Source organism: Plasmodium malariae, assembly GCF_900090045.1.
Source record: "Plasmodium malariae genome assembly, chromosome: 4".
NCBI classification, from domain to species: domain Eukaryota; phylum Apicomplexa; class Aconoidasida; order Haemosporida; family Plasmodiidae; genus Plasmodium; species Plasmodium malariae.
In genome coordinates this window covers 262,360-288,151 of record NC_041778.1, presented here as the reverse complement: position 1 = coordinate 288,151, position 25,792 = coordinate 262,360, and the positions used below count along the sequence as shown (strand labels likewise).

General features: G+C 27.0%; 6 protein-coding genes across 6 annotated transcripts; 3 read left to right on the top strand and 3 right to left on the bottom strand.

Annotated features, from left to right (window-relative positions):
• Window positions 1-2,118: 2,118 nt before the first annotated feature.
• Window positions 2,119-4,941, top strand: CDPK1 (calcium-dependent protein kinase 1, putative; the record flags this gene model as incomplete). The annotated part of the gene is made up of 5 exons (XM_029003141.1): window positions 2,119-3,342; window positions 3,952-4,051; window positions 4,197-4,315; window positions 4,574-4,651; window positions 4,879-4,941. The coding sequence occupies 5 exons, from the start codon at window positions 2,119-2,121 to the stop codon at window positions 4,939-4,941; spliced, it is 1,584 nt and encodes a 527-aa protein (XP_028859604.1).
• Window positions 4,942-6,167: 1,226 nt separating this feature from the next.
• On the bottom strand, window positions 6,168-12,934 carry PmUG01_04014800 (conserved Plasmodium protein, unknown function; the record flags this gene model as incomplete). Its single annotated transcript, XM_029003140.1, has 7 exons — window positions 6,168-6,884; window positions 7,411-11,143; window positions 11,498-11,625; window positions 11,826-11,891; window positions 12,089-12,199; window positions 12,375-12,578; window positions 12,734-12,934. The coding sequence occupies 7 exons, from the start codon at window positions 12,932-12,934 to the stop codon at window positions 6,168-6,170; spliced, it is 5,160 nt and encodes a 1,719-aa protein (XP_028859603.1).
• Window positions 12,935-14,139: 1,205 nt separating this feature from the next.
• On the bottom strand, window positions 14,140-15,572 carry PmUG01_04014700 (E2F-associated phosphoprotein, putative; the record flags this gene model as incomplete). The annotated part of the gene is made up of 4 exons (XM_029003139.1): window positions 14,140-14,461; window positions 14,626-14,701; window positions 14,933-15,211; window positions 15,431-15,572. The coding sequence occupies 4 exons, from the start codon at window positions 15,570-15,572 to the stop codon at window positions 14,140-14,142; spliced, it is 819 nt and encodes a 272-aa protein (XP_028859602.1).
• A 2,036-nt stretch (window positions 15,573-17,608) lies between these two features.
• RPS26 (40S ribosomal protein S26, putative) lies at window positions 17,609-17,932 on the top strand (the record flags this gene model as incomplete). The annotated part of the gene is made up of 1 exon (XM_029003138.1): window positions 17,609-17,932. The coding sequence occupies one exon, from the start codon at window positions 17,609-17,611 to the stop codon at window positions 17,930-17,932; it is 324 nt and encodes a 107-aa protein (XP_028859601.1).
• Window positions 17,933-18,687: 755 nt separating this feature from the next.
• Window positions 18,688-20,181, bottom strand: PmUG01_04014500 (conserved Plasmodium protein, unknown function; the record flags this gene model as incomplete). The annotated part of the gene is made up of 1 exon (XM_029003137.1): window positions 18,688-20,181. One exon carries the CDS (start codon window positions 20,179-20,181, stop codon window positions 18,688-18,690), a length of 1,494 nt encoding a protein of 497 aa, XP_028859600.1.
• Window positions 20,182-23,285: 3,104 nt separating this feature from the next.
• Window positions 23,286-24,278, top strand: RFC2 (replication factor C subunit 2, putative; the record flags this gene model as incomplete). The annotated part of the gene is made up of 1 exon (XM_029003136.1): window positions 23,286-24,278. The coding sequence occupies one exon, from the start codon at window positions 23,286-23,288 to the stop codon at window positions 24,276-24,278; it is 993 nt and encodes a 330-aa protein (XP_028859599.1).
• Between the last annotated feature and the right edge of the window lie 1,514 nt (window positions 24,279-25,792).

The following is a 25,792-nucleotide window of genomic DNA, read 5'->3' as shown; positions in this document are numbered from 1 at the left end:
ACACAATTTAACATTTGTGTCCTATAGTTTAGTAACTGCAGTTGCATAATTTAAAATAACGAAGAGCGAAATGTGGGAGAATTTTTTTGTGTTTATAACGATAAATATTTTTGAGTTTAATTTCCTACGTTTTTATAAATAGGGTAAAATTGTAACTAATTTTATGGTTACTTTCATTTCGAATAATTTTGTTAATATTGTTATTTCTGTTAAATTTGCTAATTTTGTTAATTTTGCTAATTTTGTTAATTTTGTTAATTTTGTTAATTTTGTTAATTTTGTTAATTTTGCTAATTTTGTTAATTTTGTTAATTTTGCTAATTTTGTTAATTTTGTTAATTTTGTTAATTTTGTTAATTTTGTTAATTTTGCTATTTTTGCTAATTTTGTTAATTTTGTTAATTTTGTTAATTTTGCTAATTTTGCTATTTTTGTTAATTTTGTTAATTTTGCTAATTTTGTTAATTTTGCTAATTTTGTTAATTTTGCTAATTTTGTTAATTTTGCTAATTTCATTAATTTTGTTAATTTTTCTATTTTTTTTTTTTTAAACATTTTTCGAATAATGACGCAGTACCTGCGTGAATTTCGTATATAAATATAAATGTGTATATATGTAAATATATGTGCACATAATATATATTTTTAATATATATCTATAGATATATTTACATTTATTTATATACATAATATTTACATATTTACATTTTGTATATAATAGAAAAAAGGAAAAATCGCGACGTTCTTTTACGCTCACACTATTTCTCATAATGCTGCTTTAAAAATTTAATACTATATTGATAAAAAAAAAAATTAACTGTTGTACCAAATAATTTAAGTTTTCAAAAAAAAAGAAAAAAGAAAGAAGTTATACTCTACCTTTTTAATAATTGTGCACACTTTAAAAAAAAAAAAAATAATAAGTAAAATAATAGGTAATAAAATACATTATTTTGTAGTATTTATGAATGTAAAAAAAATGAAAAATTTATGTTTGCTAAGATAAAAGATTTATAGATGTTGAAAAGTGCACAATGCTCCCTTGAATTGTCTTTTATACATAATAAAAATATCTTTTTCTTCTTACCTTTGTAATATATATACACATAAATAATTATATTGTATATATATATATATATATATAATAATATACAAATGTTATTATATATGTATTTTCCGGATACTAACGCACGTTTTTTACAAATTTAATTAATTTTTTTTATGTTTTTATGAGTTTTTATGTGTTTTTATGAGTTTTTATGAGTTTTTATGTGTTTTTATGAGTTTTTATATGTTTTTTTTTTTTTTTTTATTTAACTTTATATACATTTTGTTGTTTCCGTTAATAATGAAAATGTGAGAAATTTTTGTGCGCTCAGGGGATTGTGAATATATCCACGTGTTTATATATGTTATATATATATATATATATATATATATATATATGGATGTATATGTATGTGTATGTATGTGTATGTATATACGCTTTTGTGTATTCATTTTTATAGACAAATATATACGTGCATATGTGTACACGTATTCATATTAACGTGTATATAGTACAAATATTTATATATATCGCAGAAGGGTAAACAATAATGGGATATATCACATTAAAAAATGCACATACATATATACAAACATACTTATATTTATATACATTTATATCTTTTTCATGCATTTCCTACCACCTATAATTTTAACGCTTTTAAAAATTTTCCACAGTATTGTATGTGCATATACATACACATATGTGCGCATATACATGTACAAAAGTGTACGCGTACAATTAGATATTTGTACGTGGAAATTTAGGTGTGTATATGTACGAGTATATGAATATGTAAATACATTTTGCAGCATCTTATCTCCGTTTTAGCCCTCTTTTTAAGCAACACTTTATTAACCCTATTCTGCTGTTTGCATTACTTTATTACCGTTTAATCGGCTTAATTAGCCTATTCAGAGTAGTATTTTATTATTTTTATTTTTTTTATTTTATTATTTTTTTTTTTTTTTGCATACGTGTTACCAGTCATATTGTATTCTACATTTGCTGTGTGTTATTTTGCGTTCCCTGGTTCAGATTGCCTAGTTCTTCGCTTAAGTTAACATGAAATGGGGTGTAATCAAAGCAAAGGAGTACATGAACTAAGGGCTAAGAGCTCTAGTTACCTGAATGAGCAGAATAAGAGCAAAGAACTAAGTGGTAGTAATAATGACGAGCTAGCCTTAAATCCTGGTATGTATGTAAGGAAAAAAGAAGGTAAAATAGGAGAGTCCTATTTCAAAGTAAGGAAATTAGGAAGTGGTGCATATGGTGAAGTATTATTATGTAGAGAAAAACATGGGCATGGGGAAAAAGCAATAAAAGTAATTAAAAAATCTCAATTTGATAAGATGAGATATTCAACTAGTAGAAACAAAAGTTGTGATAGTGATGAGAAAATTAATGAAGAAATATATAATGAAATATCTTTATTAAAATCATTAGATCATCCAAATATTATAAAATTGTTTGATGTATTTGAAGATAAAAAATATTTTTATTTAGTGACAGAATTTTATGAAGGAGGAGAATTATTTGAACAAATTATTAACAGACATAAATTTGATGAATGTGATGCAGCAAATATTATGAAGCAAGTATTAAGTGGAATTTGTTATTTACATACACATAATATAGTTCATAGAGATATTAAACCAGAAAATATTTTATTAGAAAATAAAAATAGCTTATTAAATATTAAAATTGTTGATTTTGGTTTATCTTCTTTTTTTTCAAAAGATTATAAATTAAGAGATAGATTAGGAACAGCATATTATATAGCACCTGAAGTGTTAAGAAAAAAGTATAATGAGAAATGTGATGTATGGTCTTGTGGTGTTATAATGTACATACTATTATGTGGATACCCACCTTTTGGTGGTCAAAATGATCAAGATATAATTAAAAAAGTAGAAAAGGGGAAATACTATTTCGATTTTAATGATTGGAAAAATATTAGTGAAGAAGCAAAGGAATTAATAAAATTAATGCTAACTTATGACTACAATAAAAGAATTACAGCTAAAGAAGCTTTAAATAGCAAATGGATAAAGAAATATGCAGATAATATTGACAAGAGTGATCAGAAAACCTTGTTCGGTGCATTGTCAAATATGAGGAAATTTGAGGGAAGTCAGAAATTAGCTCAAGCTGCCATTTTATTCATTGGAAGCAAACTAACTACATTGGAAGAGAGAAAAGAGCTAACGGACATTTTCAAAAAGCTAGACAAAAATGGGGATGGTCAGCTGGACAAGAAGGAGCTCATGGAGGGTTACAACATACTGAGGAATGTAAGGCTACCGCAGGCGGAAACGCGTGCAAACGTGTGTGTGTGTGTGTGTGTGTGTGCATATACGTGTATTTACGCATATATGAGCATTTCTGAATAAGCGTGCATTTACGCATATATGAGCATTTCCGAATATACGTGCATTTACGCATATATGAGCATTTCTGAATATACGTGCATTTACGCATATATGAGCATTTCTGAATATACGTGCATTTACGCATATATGAGCATTTCCGAATATACGTGCATTTACGCATATATGAGCATTTCCGAATATACGTGCATTTACGCATATATGAGCATTTCCGAATATACGTGCATTTACGCATATATGAGCATTTCCGAATATACGTGCATTTACGCATATATGAGCATTTCTGAATATACGTGCATTTACGCATTTACCTGCACATGCACATGCACATTACTTGTGCGTGTTGTATTTACTTGTGTCTGTGCACTTGCTATGAAGAAGAAACACTTAAATGAGCTTTACGAACAAATAGGGAATTATTTCTCCATTCGTGCAACATTTCTGCGTAACTTGCTATTATATATATGTTTCGTTATTTCGTCATCCGTCCATTTTACTAATTTTCTTTTTCAGTTCAAAAACGAATTGGGTGAGCTAAAAAATGTAGAAGAAGAGGTGGATAACATTTTGAAGGAAGTGGATTTTGACAAAAATGGATTTATTGAATACTCAGGTAAACCAATTGTAGAAGTTGACCCTTTTTTTTTTTCTTTTTTTTTTTTTATGAGCTGCTGTATATATATATATATATATATATATATATATATATATATACATTTTTTTTTTTTTTTCTCCCTCCTGTGTATTTCCCTTTTTAGAATTTATTTCCGTATGTATGGACAAGCAAATTTTGTTCAGTGAAGAGAGATTAAGGGACGCCTTTAATTTATTCGATACGGATAAGAGTGGAAAAATAACAAGGGAAGAATTAGCAAACGTAAGCAAGAAAGAAGAGATACACAAGATATACATACATAAGTACACACAGATATATATATATATATATATATATATATATATATATATATGTCATACACACGTACGTATAAGTGTGATATGCACATACCTATCTGTATTACATGCAAATATGTGGAAACTAGTCAAGTGGTAGTTTCATGTTTATTCGATACACTTATCATGTTTATTTTGCTTCAAACTTTTGTACATACTCATATAAATGTTGTTACTTCTTCAGTTATTTGGTTTGACGTCAATAAGTGAAAAATTGTGGAATGACGTTCTTGAGGAAGCCGATAAAAATAAGGACAGTATGGTAATAACACGAAAAGGATAAAAGGAAGCAAAAGAACAAAAAGAACGGAAGGAGCAAATTAAAAAAAATGCAAAAAAAAAAAAAAAAAAAAAATTAGAACATACAACAACTCTAGTGTGCAAACACACACACTGAAAAGAGAAAAATAAAAACTACTGTACTCACATCGTTGTGTCCCCTTTTTATTTTTATTTTTATTTTTTTTTTTTTTTTTTTTTTTTTTTCAGATTGACTTTGAAGAGTTCGTGAGTATGATGCACAAAATTTGTGATGATAATAAATCGTCATAAAAAATGAAAATAAAAATATAAATAAAAACAAAAAGAACATTTATAATATTATTAATATTATAACTATTAATAATGTTAGCAGTAGTAATATTTTAAATTTAATTTATTTTTTCTTCCTTTCTATCTCTGCTTTTCCCTTTTTTTCTTTCTTTTCCTTATTTTTAAAGTCTTATTTATTTTTTTAATGTTCCTATGTCAATAATTTTTTATTTATCATTTTTCCTAAAATGAATTTTATTTAAGAGAAAAAAATTAAAAACAAAAGGAAACAATATAAACTAAAATTCATACGCAAAAACGTCTTGCGTGGTATCCTATTTTTAAGGCACATATATATTTATATATATTTATATATATTTATATATATATATATGCAATCGCATTAGCTTTAAAAATATATTTTTCATTTTTGTTCAACTGAGAATGGCACATATGTTGATAAATTGAAACATCAATTTTTCTTTTTTTTTTTTTTTTTTCTTTTTCACTTTTATTATACCATTTTGTTGTAATGATGGTTGGTGAAAAATGATAATGGGCATATGTAAATTAGTGTAATTAAGAACTGCTGAGATGACTAAATATTATGGGTCGTTATTTGATAAATTAAAAAAATAAAAAGAATTTAAAAATTCAGGATAAACGAAAAAAGAAAAAAGAAGGAGGAAAAAGGAGGAAAAAAAGAAAAAAGAAAAAAAAAAAAAGAAAAAAGAAAAATATAAATAAAAAGTAAAATGGATAAAATATTGTAATTCAAAAAGTGGAAGGGTTGTCAACAAATGAAAGAATAAAATCACATGGTCAGATATTAAAGACTGTATAATAGCTATATATATAGCCAAATAAGGAAAAACTAAGCCAAACAGAAAATAACAACGAAGTGGGTACAGAAAAAATATATCTTTAAAAAACAAAGGGGGGAAAAGAATATGTATAAAGGAATATAAAAGTAGTCGGATAAGTGAAAACAAAGAAAAAGACAAAATACATACTATGGGACACACAATGCATATAACACTGTATAGTTTATTGCCTATCGTAATGCCTATCACAATGCTTATCATAATGCCTATCGCAATGCTTATCGTAATGCCTCTCACAAAGCTTATCGTAATGCCTATCACAATGCTTATCATAATGCCTATCACAAAGCTTATCGTAATGCCTATCACAATGCTTATCGTAATGCCTATCACCCTCAACACGACTACATCATGACCACAACCTCATGAGAGATTGACTGTATGGTAAAGGCTGTTCACAGATTTGTAAAAAAAAAGGTCATCTGAACTTGTTTTTGAAATGTTGTTATTTTTATTTTTGCATAATCTACATATTTCTTCATAGAATAAATTATATATATCATTTTTATTTATATTTTTAAATAGTTTCATTTTATTTTCTTTTTTTACTCGTATTTTTTGTTTTTTCGAGAAATAATTTTTTTCTTTAATATATATATCTGTGGTGCTAGAAGAATATTTATACTCTACAAAGTTAAAGAAATTTGGAAGATGGTTACTCTTAGCAGAATTTCTTTTTTTCTGTAATGAATTCTTATTATTGTTTAGAATAGCATTTAATAAATTTTCACTTTCGTCTATTTCATTTTCACTTGATTCATATTTATCGTAAGGATTCGTAATTTTTTTGTCTAACTGTTCAGTTCGTTCAATATTATCTGACGACTCATCCTTTTCCGACTCACTGTTGCTATCATCGGTACTAAAACACTTGTTGTTATCCTTTTCCTTCTTAATATTATGCTCAAAATATAAGGATATAATTTCTTTTTCTTTGTTTTTATCATAGCTTAAATTTATGTATTCGAACCTTCTATCTGTTTCATGAACTAAAGAATTGTTGATTTTTGATACAATTTTTTTGTATGACTGGTCTATGAACATCAAATGAATATTTTTTCTCAGTGAATTGTGAAAAATCTGGGTGGTGTAATGGGCGAGGGGAAGGATAAGACATACAAGAAAGGGAAAATTACAAAGAGACAATTTAATAAATTTAATAAATTAAAGAAATTAAAGAAATTAAAGATATGGTGTGCAGAGCGCGGGCAGTACCACTGTGGAGAGTTATCGCGCACAAGGTACAACATTGCGCGTTTGAAGGATACGTACAAGTGCGCGCACACATACATTTACATACATACAAGTACAAACACATACATTTACATGCATACATACACGTACAAACACATACATTTGCATGCATACATACATGTACAAACACATACATTTACATGCATACATACATGTACAAACACATACATTTACATGCATACATACATGTACAAACACATACATTTACATGCATACACACATGTACAAACACATACATTTACATGCATACACACATGTACAAACACATACATTGACATATATATGGGGCGTCAATCCAAACGTACGATCACGTGTACATACGAACGGTGAGCTCTTTTTTTTAAAAACCTACTATTTTTGCATCAAAGCCGCATTTCTGCCATTCACTCTCCGAGGAAATGCTACATTTGCTTCTTGAGTAAACTTTGTCATCATCTGTTGAGGAGTATGTAGAATTTCCTGTTCGCACCATTTGTGAATTAATTAAGGAATCAAAAAAACCATCACATGAATATATCTTTTTTATTTCCATTAAAAAGTAAAAGGAGTCGTAAGAGATAGCACATTCTGAACTATAGAAATATATTTTATCATCTTTTAATAGTAATATCTTTCTATCAAATTGTTCACTTGAATTTTTTATATAAACCTTTACGTAATAGTTGTTTTCATCATCGCTGATCCCAAATGGCGTACTTTCTTCCTTCTTCTTTTTTCCTTCTTCGAGTTCGTCACTATATATGCTGCTAATGTCGTACTGGCTGTTCACGTCGTACTGGCTGTTCACGTCGTACTGGCTGTTCATGTCGTACTGGCTGTTCACGTCGTACTGGCTTCTCACATCATATTGGCTTCTCACATCATATTGGCTTCCCACATCATTTTCGCTTTTTTCCATTCGTTTTATGTTTTCGCTTTTCTTACCTTCAGAGGTGTTGGTCTCATGATCAGAAGTGTTGAACCTGGGAGCGGAAATACAGCTAGCATTTCCTGAACAGTTTACGTCATTTTGCGAGCATTTTTTGTTATATTCTGAACAGTTCATGTCATTTTGCGAGCATTTTTTGTTATATTCTGAACAGTTCATGTCATTTTGCGAGCATTTTTTGTTATATTCTGAACAGTTCATGTCATTTTGCGAGCATTTTTTGTTATATTCTGAACAGTTCATGTCATTTTGCGAGCATTTTTTGTTATATTCTGAACAGTTCATGTCATTTTGCGAGCATTTTTTGTTATATTCTGAACAGTTCATGTCATTTTGCGAGCATTTTTTGTTATATTCTGAACAGTTCATGTCATTTTGCGAGCATTTTTTGTTATATTCTGAATAGTTTACGTCACTCTTGGAACAATTATTGTCACTTTGCAAAAAGGCGATAATTTCATTTGGCCTGGAGTTCTCAATCTGCATACAGTCATCATAGTTGCATTTTTCTCCTTCATTTTTTGTCCTTTTATCAGATAAGTGGTCCGTGTGCATGCTGCTTGCACTATCATGAGGAATATTTTCATTAGGGAGGATCTGAATGGATGTGTTGTTTCCCTTTTGACTGTTATCCGAAATACTGTGTGAAATATTATATGAGATATTGTTTCCATAAACTTTATTATTTACTGGAATGAATGAATTGAATAGATTAAGTATTGTTTGTTTTATTTTGTTATTACTTTTGTTCATATACCTTTTTTCTTCTTGTTTAGCACTGTTTGCTAGTGAAAATGACAACTTTTCGTTATAATTAAATGGTAGGATATTATAACTATCTTCAAAGTTTTCGTTCACATCATTTTGTTTTTTGTCTTGTTGATTTTTTAATTTATATTGCACCATGAAATTGGTAAAATTAATATCAATTCTTTTATTTTTGATGAGAAAAAGAAAATATTTACTTTTAATTGAGTAATGAAATAATTTATCGTATGGTACGGTGAGTATATTTTTAACATAAACAAGAAAATTAATATATTTGTTCTTAAAAAAATCTTTAAAGTTTGCTTTTCTTAATTGATTATATATTTTAATAAAACTACATGTATCATATATCAATGTGGACTGAAAAATTTCCAAATTACTTTCATATATTTTTTCTTTTTTTATTTTGTATATATAACTTTTAATTAAATTTTTTAATGCTACTGAAAAAAATAAGACAAAACAAAAATGCTTTAGTCTATTTTTCACACAATAATATGTTTTATATTCGTAAATTTTTTCGATATATAAATGTAATTTCAGATCCTTAATGCTTTTACAATTTTGTATTTTCTTTAAAATTTTTTTAAAAATATTCTTGTACAGTACTTCTATAAAACTTATCAGCGTGTTTAATATTTTTTTGTCCATTTGTGAGAATTTTTCCCTTATTATATCCTTTTTTTTCTTTTCATTCTTTACTTTCACTCTTTTCTTTCCGTTCTTTCTTTTTTCTTTCATATAATTATCATCGTTTGTTTGTACCTTTTGTGTATGTATCATGTAAAACTCCTCCACGTTTACGCTTTCATTTGTTTTCCAGTAACGAGCCTTTTGATTATTTTCCACCATTTCGTATACGTACTTTCCCCCATTATCTCTATTTTCAACTTGTTCCTCATTCCCTTTTGAGGAGCATTCTGCTCGTTCATTGAGTGCGCACCTAATCTCATCCTTCTCTTCCTTACAGTTTTGAACGCTCCGTTGATGTGTATTTTGTTCTGAGTCTTCCTGTCCACTTGACCCCTTTCCACTTAATCCTTCGTCCTTCCAAACATTTCGCGTCTCACCTCCATTCACATCAATGGTGTTGTTATCACTGTTGCTGTTACCACTGATGTTATCATTGTCGTTGATATAACTGTCGTTGGTATAACTACCGTTGATATAACTGTCGTTGGTATAACTACCGTTGGTATCACTGTCGTTGGTATAACTGCCGTTGATATTACTGCTGTTGTTATCACCGCCTTTCTCCTCAGTACCACTCGCTTTTCCGGCACACGACCCAAATAACCTACCCGAGTATATGATCTTTGAATAGATATACAAGCTATTTACAAGCGCACATAAGTAATCGTTGAAATAACTTTTAATAAGCAAAATGTATTTACTCTCATTCTTGTATTTGTGTATAAAAAAATGCGTGTACTGCATATTTAAGATATCTATTTTGTTTTTGTATATTTTTATTATTTGTGATAGTTTCTGTTCATTTGCTGCACACGATGTGTAATCCGGTATAGTGGGCAAGTTACCACTTCTGCTGTGATCGTTTTTTTCCTTTTCTTTTCCCTCACTGTTCACCTCGTTATAGCTCATCTGGTTTTTGTTAAATTCATTTCTGCTAAATTCATTTCTGCTAATTTTATTTCTGCTAAATTCATTTCTGCTAATTTTATTTCTGCTAAATTCATTTCTGCTAATTTTATTTCTGCTAAATTCATTCCTGCTAATTTTATTTCTGCTAAATTCATTCCTGCTAATTTTATTTCTGCTAATCTCCTTATTGCTAATTTCATTTTTTCTCATCTCCTTTTTGTACTTCTCCCTTTCGCTCGATAGGATTGACGAGATGACCGAATTCAAGGAAAAGGAAAAAGGGATAGAGGGTAGAGACTCGTTTGACTTTCCATCATCAGTAAAAGTGTTATATAAACAAAAATTTTCAAAAAATGAAAAAAATACATACTTCTCATTAATCGTATTGGCATATTTGTAAAAACTATTATATAAGTCACTCGCACTATTGTTATTACAATGGTCTGAAAACAATACATTACTTTCTTTCTTTTTTTTTTTTTTTTTATTTAATATAATATTATTATTTATTTGCAAATATTTAAAAATATTCCTTGGTAGCATTTCATGTTCTGTTATTAAATTATACAATAATTTGTGAAAAAATAATAACAAAAATAATTTTAATTCTTCATATTGTTTTACTAGTGGACTTATGTTTGTCTTTTTTATTATTTCATCATATACACCCAATATTTTTATTATATCAATAAATATAGGTAAAATTAAATACGTACCCCTCTTCTTAATTATCTTTATTTCACATTCGTCTATGAGCATTCTTTTAATGATCAGAAATATGCTAAACCTGCGGTTGAGATGTAAAAGAGAAAAATAAGAGAGGGGGGGCGGGGAAAGGGGTTTGATGAGTACATGACAGAAATAGAATAAGTGAAGCATAACAGGAGGAAAATTGATAGCAAATAAGAGCGTAAAAATGAACGTGGTATTACGAATAAAAAAATGTGAAACAAATTTAACGAAACAAAAAAACTAAAAGGCGCATGAATGAAAAAGCTGCTTTCATATATTTACTCATTTGCACTTATGTAACAAGTCAGCAGATTCTCATCTTCTACGAAATAATGAAATTATCTTGCTTTATATATATATATATATATACATGTGTTTATACATGTGTTTATACATGTGTTTATTTTACCATAACATGGAATTTATCTTGTTCACATAGGAGGCGCACAAGACATATATGTTGTCAAACAAATTTACATTTCTAATTTCTAGCTTTTTCAGAATAATGTAAATTTTATAGAAAAAAGATAAAATTAGCTGAACAAGTCAGAAAAAAAAAAAAAAAAGAAAAATGTGTACATAATTGCTTGTTACATATTTGTTTTATTTTTCACTTTTATTTCACACTTCATTTCACTCTTCATTGCACACTTCATTTCACACTTCATTTTTCATTTATATCTCACTCAATGCCTTGCTTCATACCATCGCATCATATTATCACTCATTTTACTTACCATCGTGTTAGACAGGGAGATGTGGAAAAAATGGTTATTCCACAATGAAGTGAACAAGTAATACACCTGCGTTGTAAGCAAAAGAATTGTCGACATGTAAGTGAGCACGTGGACATACAAAAAATAGGCTCAACACGTGAAGTGAACAAAAGGCTGCTTAGGCGAATAAGTAATGGTACATACAAAATGGAAAGATATACGTACATACGCACATACATACTTACTCAAACAAACATTAAAAAAATTATATATGCAAAAATTACCGGTTCGAAGTATATTTTATGAATTTTTTTTTTTTTATTGTATAATGAGCAATTTAAATTTATTAAAAGGTTTACTCCATAGGCCATGTAGTGGTCACATATGTCTATAAACTGTGAGAAGATAAATGTAGGGTAATTCCTATGAGTATGTGTATGCGTGTGGGTTTTATTATCATTATGCGTACGAGTATGCGAATGCGGTTTAGTATCATTATGAGTAAATGCACGAGTATATTATTTGAGACATTTTAATTGCAAAAGATAGGAAACAACTGTTATGTTTTACCTTCTGAATAGGTATAATAGAATAGGGTAAATTTGAAAGTATATTAAATAATATAAGAAGGAAAAAGTAGTGATCAATAAGTCTTTTCTTTTTATAAAGTTTTTTTAATGTAACTGAGCTTTTTCCAAACAACTGTATGATGAGTTTTTCATTTTCATTGTGCACTTCAATTTCTTCAGAAAATAAATTACAATCTATGGCTACCTTCAAAAGTACAAAACGGGAAAATTAAGCGAAGAGAGAAAATATGTACATATGTGTGTGTGCTTAATACTATGAAAATTATAAATCGACTGTATCAATAAGGAGTACATGATAATGGAAAAAATGATTATTTTTTCTTTTTTTTTTATTCAAACTTTCTTAAATTTTTGGATGAGATACTTGTAGGCTTTTCTAGAAGATAAGGGTTTTCTCTTTTTATTTTGGACTTGTTCTAACTTGTTTTCAAAAGAGTTTTTAATATAATTGGAATTTAAAAATGAGTAAAATTGAGAAAAGTATTTATTTTCATTGTTTTCATTTTTAATTTGCTCACTGTTATTTTTTTGTTCTGTCATTTTTTCTTTTTTTTTTTTTTTTTTTTTTTTATGAACAAATGTAATCTTTATCTTTTACAACATATATCAAGGATTATATAATCATTAATTAAATTTCAAATAAAGATGAGTAAATATAGAACAACGTATTCCGTACATTTCTCATTATGAACAGAAAACCATCTTGAAATTATTTCTTTTGATACGATAATTCTCTGCGGTTACACGAAAAAGATGTATATGTCATATATTTTTTTTTTTTCATCGAGTGACCATACACGCCCACATATTCAAAATGATAGAAAATAAAACAAAAATAAGAACAAAATGACAAAGAAACAAAGTGTAAGAAGGGAAGAAGGGAAGTAGAGAAGAAGGGAAAAAGAGAAGAAACGAAAAAGAGAAGAAACGAAAAAGAGAAGAAACGAAAAAGAGAAGAAACGAAAAAGAGAAGAAACGAAAAAGAGAAGAAACGAAAAAGCGAAGTAACGAAAAATCAAAGAAGCGAAAAAGCGAAGAAACGAAGTACAAGAAACAAGGGGAACGAAACAAAGTGGCAAGGAAACAATAATACAAAAAAATTAATGCAAAAAAAAAAAAAAAAAAAACGAATTCTCGTAAAAAGGAAAAAAAAAGAAAATATTAAAAAAATAAAACTTAAAAAAAAAAAAAGAAAACATTCACATACATACAATTTGCATATATTTGTTAGATTAAAACGAGTATCAATGTTTTTTTTTTTTCAAAATCGTCTTTTTTGGAACAAGAAAAAAAAAAAAAAAAAAAAAAATTTACATCTCGAAAAAGATAATTTTTTGTTCCCTTTTCATTTTTTACTTCTTCATTTTTTCCTTTAATAAGCTTTTATTTATTTTCTGTATGGGTTTTTTTTTTTTTTTTTTTTTTTTTTTTTTTGCTTTTTTTCGCTTTATAATTTATGTTTCTTATTTTTGCCTTTACATATGCTTATTAGCAAAGAATATTGTTACCCCTTGTGATACTATATATCAGTGGAAGGGGAAAAAAAACTAGGAGTAGGAGTAATAAAAAGAGTGAGCAAGTTTTAAAATCTTTACTACTTGTTGAAGAGTTAAATTATTACAAAATAATTAACTAATAAAAAATAGTTTTTAAAAAAAATTTTCAAATTTAAAAAATAAAAAAAAAGGCATAACCGTAAAAATGATGAATATAAGTAGAACATGTACATTTATATATATATATATTTAATCTGGTAGGACATCAAAAAAGTGGAAAATTTTTTTTTTTATTTCAAAATATGCAATATGATTATTACAATTTATACAAAAAACAGCATGATATTTTTGTAATTTTTGATTTCCCGGAATTTTTACACATCCAGTATTTTGCATTATACTGTTATTTATAACTTCGTCTTCTTTATCTTTCATTTCTTCCTTTAGACCTGCACTATATCCTTTAGCGTTCTTTTTAAGATTAACATCATGCTCATTTAATGTTGTTTCTTCGTCTATCTTTATATTAACAGCATATAAACTTCTGTACTGATTCACATAATATTCATGTCTATGATAATACAGGATAAAGTAAAAAAAATTGGAAAAGAAGCGTTAAAATATAAAAAAAAATAACATAAAAGGAGAGCGTTAAATATAAAATGGGGAAAAAAAATGGATTTAAAAAAAAAGAATAAATAAATAAATATAATATTATAATAATAATTGACATACCTTTGACTTTGATAACAAACAGGTATGAAGCAACCACAGCAGCACAAACTTGAGTCACAGCTTTTTGTGCAAAATCCTGGAACAAAAAAAAAAAAAAAAAAAATGAATGAATGAATGAATGAATAAATGAATGAATAAATGAATGAAGGAACGAATGAAGGAAGGAAAGAACGAATGCAGATAATAGAACATAAAAATGTTAACGAATAGATTACAAAATATCTGAATAATAAAGATCCTCATATATAAGCCCAATTTTGACGAAAAATTTTAAAACGTTTTGATTTAATAATGTTTAGAGCCTTACTATATTTTTTATTTACATATTCTTCATCATAATCATCAATCTTGTCATCATAGAATTCCAAACCCGCTTTTTCCATATCACCAATAACGTCATCGTCCGTGTTATAGTCACTGAGTTCCTTCTGTTCATCCGGTATATTTTGTCTGTCGTTATTTGGGGCATTTTCTACATTTTCTTCATTTCCTACATTTTCTTCATTTTCTACATTTTCTTCATTTCCTACATTTTGCTGGTCTCCCTTTTGTTCTCTCTTTGTAGGATTATAAACTTTTTCTTTGCCTGTGTATTAATGTGAGAAACAAGTATTTATACGTATTTAAAATTTTCAGTAATAATAGAAACATTCGTTGCAAATGGAATGAACTTGTTCAGAAAAATGGAAAAATTGTGCTATTAAAAAAAGGAATATAAATTGAGCCTTTGTTTTTCTTTTTTTTCTTTTATTTCTCTTTTTTCTTTTATTTCATTTTTTCTTTTATTTCATTTTTTCTTTTTTACCTGAACAGTTAATATTCAAAAATGACTTTGCAACATTTATTCCTTTTTCTTTAGATAAATCTTGTGTAATTTCTGACTGTTCATTTAATTTTATTTCATTAATTAAAAGATTAATGACATTATTTACTTTTTTTGCATTCATGTGAAGTGAAGTTCGAACTTAGGGGAAAAGAAAATGGGGGTACATACCCACACACATATGTATATGTATGAATAAGTATTCGTATATGTATATATATAAGTATGCATATACTTATATGTGCATATATATATATATATATATATATATATATATATATATATATATATATATATATATATATATGTATATATATGTATGTTTATATGCCGGAATAAGTACTTAAAATTTTAAGGAAAAAAAATTATGAACGCTTTCATAATTTATCTCTTCTTTTTATAAAAACAAATGTATGCATATATATATATATATGTGCAAGTATGTATTAAAAAATATCCTGTCTGAGTATAACATAGAGTCTCAAAAGTATACTGTAGTTCCCTTTTTATTTTTGTTTTTATAGAATGTACAAAATAAAACAAAAAACTTATGAGAATTTAATTTTTTAAAAAAAAAATGAATTAATGAAAATATCTTTCCTTTTTAACTTTTTTTTTTTTTTTTCGAAACGTACTACAATGTATTAACAAATTATGCTGTCAGTTCAGCTTTTTTACGATTCGGAAAAATTTCTAACACAGTTCGCACATTTTATTAAATGTAAATTCAGCTTATTTGTAATTTGTGTTTTTATGTACAAATAAAAGTGTATATGCATGTATGTTTTTATACATACATGCATATACTTTCCACAGTGGAGGCTGGGTAAATAAAAGAATAAAATATTTAACTTAATGTTGTACGATAAAATAAATTTAAAAAGGATTGACTCCCTGTTGCTTAATTTTCTAAAACTGTTTTCCAAAGTTTACCATGAATACACCTGTCAGACTTATGCAGGTATATACATATACAAACGTACATACATACATACTATATATAAATTTATTTATATCATTAAAGGTTTTTTTTTTCAGATCTTAAAATAATTTTATTTTTTTGGAGAAAAAAAAGTAAACTTAATTCTTCTCTTATTTCTTGGAGGACCTGTACAACCATCTTTGTACAAATATAAATATAAGTATGAATATAAATATATATATATATATATATATACGTGCTACTTAGCAGAGTGAAACGATTTGATTGTTCAAAAAAAGTGTTTAATTTTGTACACCCAATAATGTGACAAAAAATGAAATATTTGGCTTATTTTTTTTAAGAATCTATATTTACCAAAAAATTAAAATAAAAAATAATAAATTATCAAAATGTTGAAACTATATTAAAATAGCTTTGAAATGTTAAAAAAAAAAAAAAAAAAGCCTTTAAAGGGGTTTAAAGAATACTAAAAAAGTACAGAGATTTTGCTATACCGTATATATATATATATATTTTTCATCGTACTGACAAATAATTTTTTTTTTTTATAACTTATATGCCGCTAATCTCAGTCACTGCGCATATTTATACCTACGTACATATATATTATATATATATATTTATATGCAACATATATTTACGTAAAATGAATAGATATTTAATTACATTATTTTATTACTTTATTACTATATATATTTTATTTTCACCATATAATGTGTTATTAAAATATGTTTTTTAAAAAATAGTTTTGTAAGAAATTGAAAATTCTTATAATTCTGCAAATTGTGAAAACATAATAACGCATATTGTCACTCAACAAAAAAAAATAGAAATACTATTGAGTAGAAATTACCTTAATTCTTTCACATAATTTAACAAATAAAATTATTACAGGTAAAAAAAGAAAGGATAAAAAATTACCAAAAAAGATGTTTAATTCATATAATCGTTTTAGTTTTCCTTTTTATAAGAACCTACAAAAATAATATAATGCATACATGTATAAGTGCGCACGTATATATATATATATATATATATATATATATATATATATATATGTATATGTACGTATGTATAATATAATGTGTTAAGTTTGAATTGCATTTTCATTTTTCATTTTGTTTTATTTATTTTCAATTTAAAATTGATAAACTATCTTTTTCCCCCCATTTCCCTATTTTATTTATCTATTTTTGTGAAAGTTTTTTTAAAGCAAAATGCCAAAGAAACGAAGAAATGGAGGAAGATCGAAGCACAACAGGGGGCACGTAAACCCTCTGAGATGTTCCAACTGTGGAAGATGTGTACCCAAAGATAAAGCGATTAAAAGATTTAACATAAGAAATATTGTAGATACATCAGCACAAAGGGATATAAAGGAAGCATCCGTATACTCTACATTTCAACTACCAAAATTGTATATCAAACAGTGTTATTGTGTTTCGTGTGCAATTCATTCTCGTTTTGTGAGAGTTAGATCAAGAGAGCAGAGAAGAGTAAGAAAAGAGACAGCCAAACATGTCAACCCGTCCCAATTATAAGCCAAGAATTTTTTTTTTTTTATATTACATACACACAGCAGTATATATATGTATATTATGTGTGTATGTGCGAATTGCATGTACTGTTACATGTGTGTATAGAAAGAAAAGTTCTATTTTCATTTTATGTTATTTTAACAAAAATTCAAAAAACTAAGAAGCAATTCTGACGTTAACGAAAATTACCAAAAGAGTCCGTTGCAGTTGGGATGATATACCATCTGCTTTTACGTCTTTCACTGTCCCCTTTTTTACAGCAAAAAGTGCTAAATAAAAAGAGAATTCACCTTTTTTTTTTTTTCATATTATTTCCCAATGAACAAAATGAAAAAGAGAAGCGCAAAATAATTTTATTATTGCTATTTTTTTTTGCCTTTTTCTTTAATCCCTTAGGGGAAATTGGACGAAATGAGAAGATGGGAATTTGTTCACAGTAAGGCCCGTATTATTATCAATTTATTTTTACTGAACGGACGTAAAAAAAAAAAAAAAAAAAAAAAGTCAGTAAACGAAAAGAAATGAAAAATGGATAGAAGCATAATAAAACTACTCAAAAAAATAACATTTATTTGTCAATGCTTCGCACAAAGTATATGAACAGCAATAATTTTTTTTTTTTTTCTGATATGCAAGAAAAAATAAAAAAGCTAGCTATTCATACACATGTATAAACACCTGTGTGTACACGAAATTAAGCAATTGTTCAGGAAAAAAAAAAAAAAAAAAAAAGTGTACGTAAGCTGCTAAGGAAAGTGCTAAGGCAAGAGCTGCGAACGAATGTACGCAAATAAGTAGAGCTTAATTTCCTCATTTGATTGGGGAATAAAAGCAATTTCTGCGTTGTTTTCAAAGGACATATCAAATATGGTGGTCAAATAGTAGGCATTTTTTTTAAAATCAAAACAATAGGCAACAATTTTAATTTGAATTTTGTCTTGATCACAATATACTACTTTTCCTCTAAAGGAAAAAACCGAATTGTATGGAACTGGTAATATATATTGTATTTCGTTAACTTCTATAAGTATAGGATGTGATATAAAATGTTTGATTATGGTCATAGCATGACAAAAAGATAAATAGGCCAAATATCCTCCAAATGTAAAATTGTGTATGTTTTTAAACTCCGAGGATATAAAATGCTTAGACTCAATATAGGAGTCTTTACAATAAAAATTGTTTTTTCCTTTATAAAAAGATAAATTATTTGTGTCCACCATACTGTCAATAATAGTTAATGTATTTTTTTCATCATTCTCTTGTGTACTATTTTCATTTGGTTGGTCATCATATATATTTGTATTGTTATTAACATTTTTATTATAAAAATATGATTTTCCTTCCTCTACTTTAATATCTTTAAAATAGTTTAATAAAAATTGGATATCCTTTTGATGTAAACATTTATTTTTAATATCTTTGTGATTAAACATATTTTGTATATCTTTAATATAACATGCAAATTTCCTGACTTGTTCATATTTTTCATTATTTAGTAAATTATTAACATGCACAACTTCTTGAGGTTTAAACGTTACATGATTTATATTAACAAAAGTTGCATATATATCAAAAATTAGTTTATTTTCTTGAAAAAAATCTAGCTTTAGTATATATGAAGTATTTCCTGAATGAACAATATAACAATTTATAATCAATCCTTTTTGTTCATGCAAAGAGAAACAAAACTCATGATGCATTTTACTTTTTTCATATACTTTTAAATTGTTAAATAATACTGTTACAAAATTGTATTTATTATTTTTTTTATACCCTCCTATACTGTGTCTATATACTACATCAGCTGCTAGCGTATCTATTATTTCAATTATGTGTTTAAAAAAATATACTCTATCAAATTCTTTCAAAACGGGTATATCAAATTGAACAAACGATTTTAAGAAATTTTCGTCCTTTTTATCACTACATTTATTAGCATCATTTGCATAATGTATGGATGTGTCAACAATCTGACTTTCATCATAAATTTCGTTATCATTTGTACACAGTTCACCAATGTCTTTTACAACTCTGATTTGTATATTTTGTATATCTATTTTATATTTATATTTTAACATAAAAAATGTTAGAGGGCATGATTTTTCAATACTAGTTACATGTAAGCTCTTTTTTGGTATGTCAACATAGATTCTTTCTTTTTTCAGTATTAATGTCTTTTCCCTTAGGAGCTGGAAATTTTCCTTATTCAAGTTTTCTAACTTGAGGAACGGCTTATTCGATGTACACATGTTTCTTATCGATACGGCTTGTGCGGGCTTACAAAGAGGCAATACCTTCAGTTTATGCATGTACGCAGTGCTGTGCGAATATGGGTACTATGCCAATATGACTATCTGCATATATGGATATGTGTCTAAATGTACATATATATATATATATATAATTACACACAGGCATAGCTATACATACATATGCATGTACATGCCACGGTAGATATACAATAAAATATCTACATGTATATTTTGTAACTAAAAATTAGTTGCCCCTTTCAATGCCTTGCAAATAGTTCTATTTCAAATATTTACTACTGAGCTCTTTTCTTCTACAATTTCAAGTCAATTGCTGGTTCATATAAAAAGAATGCAATCAAACTAATTTATACAATAACACGAACGTGGATAACACTCACGATCGTTTAAAATGAAGCATAGGGAAGCATAACGAATCACATCGAAGCTTAGCACAGAGTATTACATAAATTTAGAAATACAAGTATCCTTAAACTAGTAAGTCATAGCATAACGAAAAGAGTATTATGCTACATATCTATTTTTGGAAACACTATAGAAAGAATACTAGAATGAGACGTACATAAATTTATTAAAATATTAAAATGGAATTTTCTAAAAACATATATATGTTTCACATATATGTATGCGTGCATATATTATGCATAATTTTTGTACACATATTTAAATTTGTGTGGTGCGTACAGTTTAGTTTATAGTGCTGTGTGTAAAATTATGCTTCTCATTATAACAACAATTTTTTTTTTTTTAAATTAAGTTATACTATTATAATTATAAATATAATAACGTACGCATGTACCAATGTACATACTTAAGTACGTGAGTACTTATGTGGGTACTTAAGTATTTACGCATGTACTTATACATACCTTTGCTCATGTATACACATGTATTATTATGTACTCTTAAAAATTAGAAGATACTACAATTGAAGATTTAAATTAATAAAATATTTAAATAAAATGCTCCTGGTGCGCTTGTAAAATAATTATAAAACACATTATTAAAAAAAATACTATGTAATATTTATATCTGACTATTAAAAAGGCATAATATATATATATATATACATATATAAATATATAAGTTTACTATAATATATATTGATAAAAGTAATGATACAGTAACACAGGAGAAGAAAAGATCATGCTGCACAGCTTTTCGAATTTACTTCTTGGATATATGGGGCTGCAGAAAAATAAAAAAGCAGAATGATTGAAAAGTGGTAAAATGGTAAAATTGCAAAATGAAAAAACTATAAAATAGAAAAATCGCAAAATGGAAAAATGATTGAGTGCAAAATTAAATATACAATAGTCTACTATTATAAATGTGTGCTTTAAAACATATTCTATTCTTATATGTAAATGTACGAAGGGAATAAAACTATAACTTTAATGCATAATATGCTCTAGTGAACAAATTGTTTATAGTTGACTGACCTATTTTTTTTTTTTTTTTTTTTTTTTTTGCAAACAAAAAATATACATACTAGGTTTTTCATTTTTTCGCGAGGTATTTCGATTAAATTTTATTATTTCATGTATCTTTATTATTTTTTTTTTTTTTAATCATACGGCAATTTATTTTTCTTCCTATATATAATATATATACATAAGTATTTATGTACTTATGTATATATTTGCTCTTATTTAAAAAAAAAAAAAAAAAAAAAAATTAGTGCACAAGTATCAACAATTTTAATTGGTATGATTATACCAATCATTAAAATTAAAGATATAAGCGAATTAAAAAGGGCGAAAAAACAAAGATTAAAATAGAATTATGTCAAAGGAGAACATGGATGCATTGTATAATATATATATATGTATATATGTACTTTATAATATCACTATTTACTATATTCTTTTTAAATTTTATTTTATGAGCATTTTTGGAATATCAGAGTTATTTAATAAAACGCACACACATACACACACACACACTCACTCCTACCCACAGTTCAAATATTTTCTGGAAATCCCAAATTATAAGAGGTTCGAGTGAAAGGAAAGGAATCCCACCATTTTAGTGAGTACCACATATACATATACATGTGTATATATTTATATATATGCATATATGTGTATGCATATATGTATGTATGCATATATACACATATATTCATACGCATATACGTACACACACAAATACGTTCAAGGATTGCGTATTTGAAAAGCAAAGAATAAAAAGAATGGACCTCACTTGTTTGTACAAATGGTTCAGTGTATAATTAGAGTAATGCTCAACAGTTTTGCAAATCGCTGCGCAAATCGCTGCGCAAATCGCTGTGCAAATCGCTGTGTAGACCATTTTTGCAAATTGTGTTTGTTTCTTGAGGAATAGTCAAACGTGGCTTCATGTACACAGTGGCATATGTACGTACGTATGCATGCGTGTATATACATATATATATATATATATATATATATATGCCCGTCTATTAATTTCCATTTTCACTTGTTACATTTACGCTCGTATTATATGAGCGGGACGTTTGTTCGATCGAGCCCATGAAAAATGGCTTAAATGTAGTGCATTAATTCGTCGAAGTTGTATATAAATGCGTTCATTAATGATTTAATGCGCATACAGCTGCTTTAAATGATGATGTTATTGTTTGATAATTAATTACATATAAGAACGGAAAAAAAGCAAAACGAAACACAGCAAAACAAAATAAAGCAAAACAAAATAAAGCAAAACAAAATAAAGCAAAACAAAATAAAGCAAAACAAAACACATCGTAACGTAATGTCGTATAATGTAATATAATAAAATAAAAATATTTTTGATCAATCATTTTCATTCGGAGATGCCTACGCACACATTTTATTCCAAGCATAAAAATATATTCGTATTTGTGTGTGCTTATATGAATGTATTGTAAGTTTACACCGCTTAAACCCTTTTTAACTCCTGTATATTTTTTTTCTTTTTCTTTGACCTTTTGCAGAAGCGGAAGTTACCTGCGAAGCTACATATATATATATATATATATATATATATATATATATATATATCTTTTTTGTTTTATTTTTTTTTTCCTTTTTTTTTTTTTTTGAGGACACGTTAACTTAAAAATGGACAATCTGCCATGGGTGGAAAAGTACAGACCCAAAAAGCTAGATGACATAGTTCACCAAACAAATGCAATATCTATGCTGAAAGAAGTAGTAAGAACAAAAAATATGCCTCATTTAATTTTCCATGGCCCACCTGGAACAGGCAAAACATCAGCAATAAATGCATTAGCACATGAACTATTTGGTAAGGATAATATAAGTGAACGTGTATTAGAATTGAATGCATCAGATGATAGAGGTATAAACGTAGTAAGAGAAAAAATAAAAGCATATACAAGAATAAGTATAAGTAAAAATAAAATAAATAATGAAACGAATGAAACTTTACCAACATGGAAACTAGTAGTTTTAGATGAAGCAGATATGATGACAGAGGATGCACAGTCGGCTTTAAGAAGAATTATAGAAATATATTCCAATGTTACAAGATTTATACTTATATGTAATTATATACATAAAATCTCAGATCCTATATATAGTAGATGTTCGTGTTATAGATTTCAAGGAATACCTGTAAATATAAAAAAGGAAAAATTGCTTTATATATGTAAAAGTGAAAATATAAATATTACAGATGATGCATTAAATAAAATTATTGAAACCACACAAGGTGACTTAAGAAGAGCTGTATCTGTTTTACAGTTATGTTCATGTATTAATCCTCAGATAACATTAGATTCCGTTTTAGATGTTTCAGGTTTACCAACAGATGATATCATCTTAAAAATTATAGATGCATGTAAAGTGAAAGATTTAAAAATTCTTGAAAAAACTGTACAAGATGTAATTGAAGATGGTTATGATGTTGCTTATATTTTTAAAGCATTTAATAATTATTTTGTTATGAATACAGATTATAATGATACTATTAAATATCAAATTCTGTTGGAATTATCAAGGCATGATTATCGTCTTCATAGCGGGGCTACCAAGTATATTCAGCTTATGAGTTTCGCTTCATCAGTACATTCCCTATTGAATACGGCCTAATAGAGAAGGTGTTAGGGGATGGGGGAGCCAATGACGTTTCCAAAGTTGTTGAGGTGTACGTGTAGTAGTGAAGAGTGCTTGAACGCGGTTCTTTATAATTTCATTATTCATGTGTATATGTATGAATAAATCAGCGTATGTATCTTCACCTAATTTCCAGAGTATTCCCCCGCAGTTGATATATACTTCATTCGTTCATTCATTTATAATGTCTACTTATTTTGGACATTCATCGTTGCCATTTATCATTGCTTCCCATATCACGCACCTTTTCAAAATTTTTCTAATCGCGTAAATTTTAGCATATTTTATTTTTTTGTGCATTTCTGCATTTTGATGCTTTTTTTTATGTCTCGATTTTTTAAGACTTACCCATCATTAGACTAGATAAAGTGTTGCATATGTATACAAAAATATACATGCATAAATGCATTATTATGCAAACCTAAAGTGAAAAACTTTTATTCTTTTAAAACAGTTGAATCGTGTGAGCCTATGTAATTCTTACGAAGATGTGAATCTTGAGGTATGAGTTTTACGCCCAAAGGGATACTAGTCTTGTTATGACGAATATACCTTTTTAAAAAAAAAAAAAAAAGTGTTTAAGTTATTAAAAAAATTTTCGTGAAATTGTTTTTTGTTTTTTGTTTTTTGTTTTTTGTTTTTTGTTTTTTTTTTTTTTTTTTTTTTTTCAGTGAAGGGGAAATAAGTAGCACCGATGTGAGTACATTACATTATTACATGTGATAACCATTTTGGAGGAATGCTTTTACTGTAAAGGGATATGAATTACATACACATATGGGAAAAAAATAAAACAAAACAAAATAGCATTTGTGTAGACAAGAAGTTGAGTAAATGTAAAATATGCAATAATTTATTTTCTGGTCATTTAGAGGAAAGGTTGAAGTGGTATGCCATACAGGTGAATGGCAAAAAAAAATAAAACAAAAATAAAACAAAAATAAAACAAAAATAAAACAAAAATAAAACAAAAATAAAACAAAAATAAAATAAAAATAAAATAAAAATAATATAAAAATAAATTAAAAAATGGAAATTTACAAATGTTTTAGCATTTTTCTTTCATTTTTTATCCAACCTTCTTACCGATATTGCACCATGATTGAACTGTTACACTCATGTCTTTTCCTGGCTCCTCGACCACAAATAAAGTACACATGGTTATCCTTATATGTACTACTGCAAATTTTCAAATGATAATAAAAAAAAATATATTTTTTTTTAACTCATTTCGTGCAAGTTGCATATGTAAGGTGCGTGTAGCATGGAAAGCTGTACACACATTTGGAAAATTTGAAACTTGTAAATTTGTAAATTTGAATTTGAGCATTTACGCTTTCCAATTTACTCTTTCTGGTTTTGCTTTTCTCTTGTGTGAAAATTAGTACGATATGAAAACGTATTTTAATAATATACTCTTCATTTTGCTCATTTTAAGTATGCTTGCCTTTTTTTACATTTGTTTGACCTTTATTTTTTCAATAAAGCAT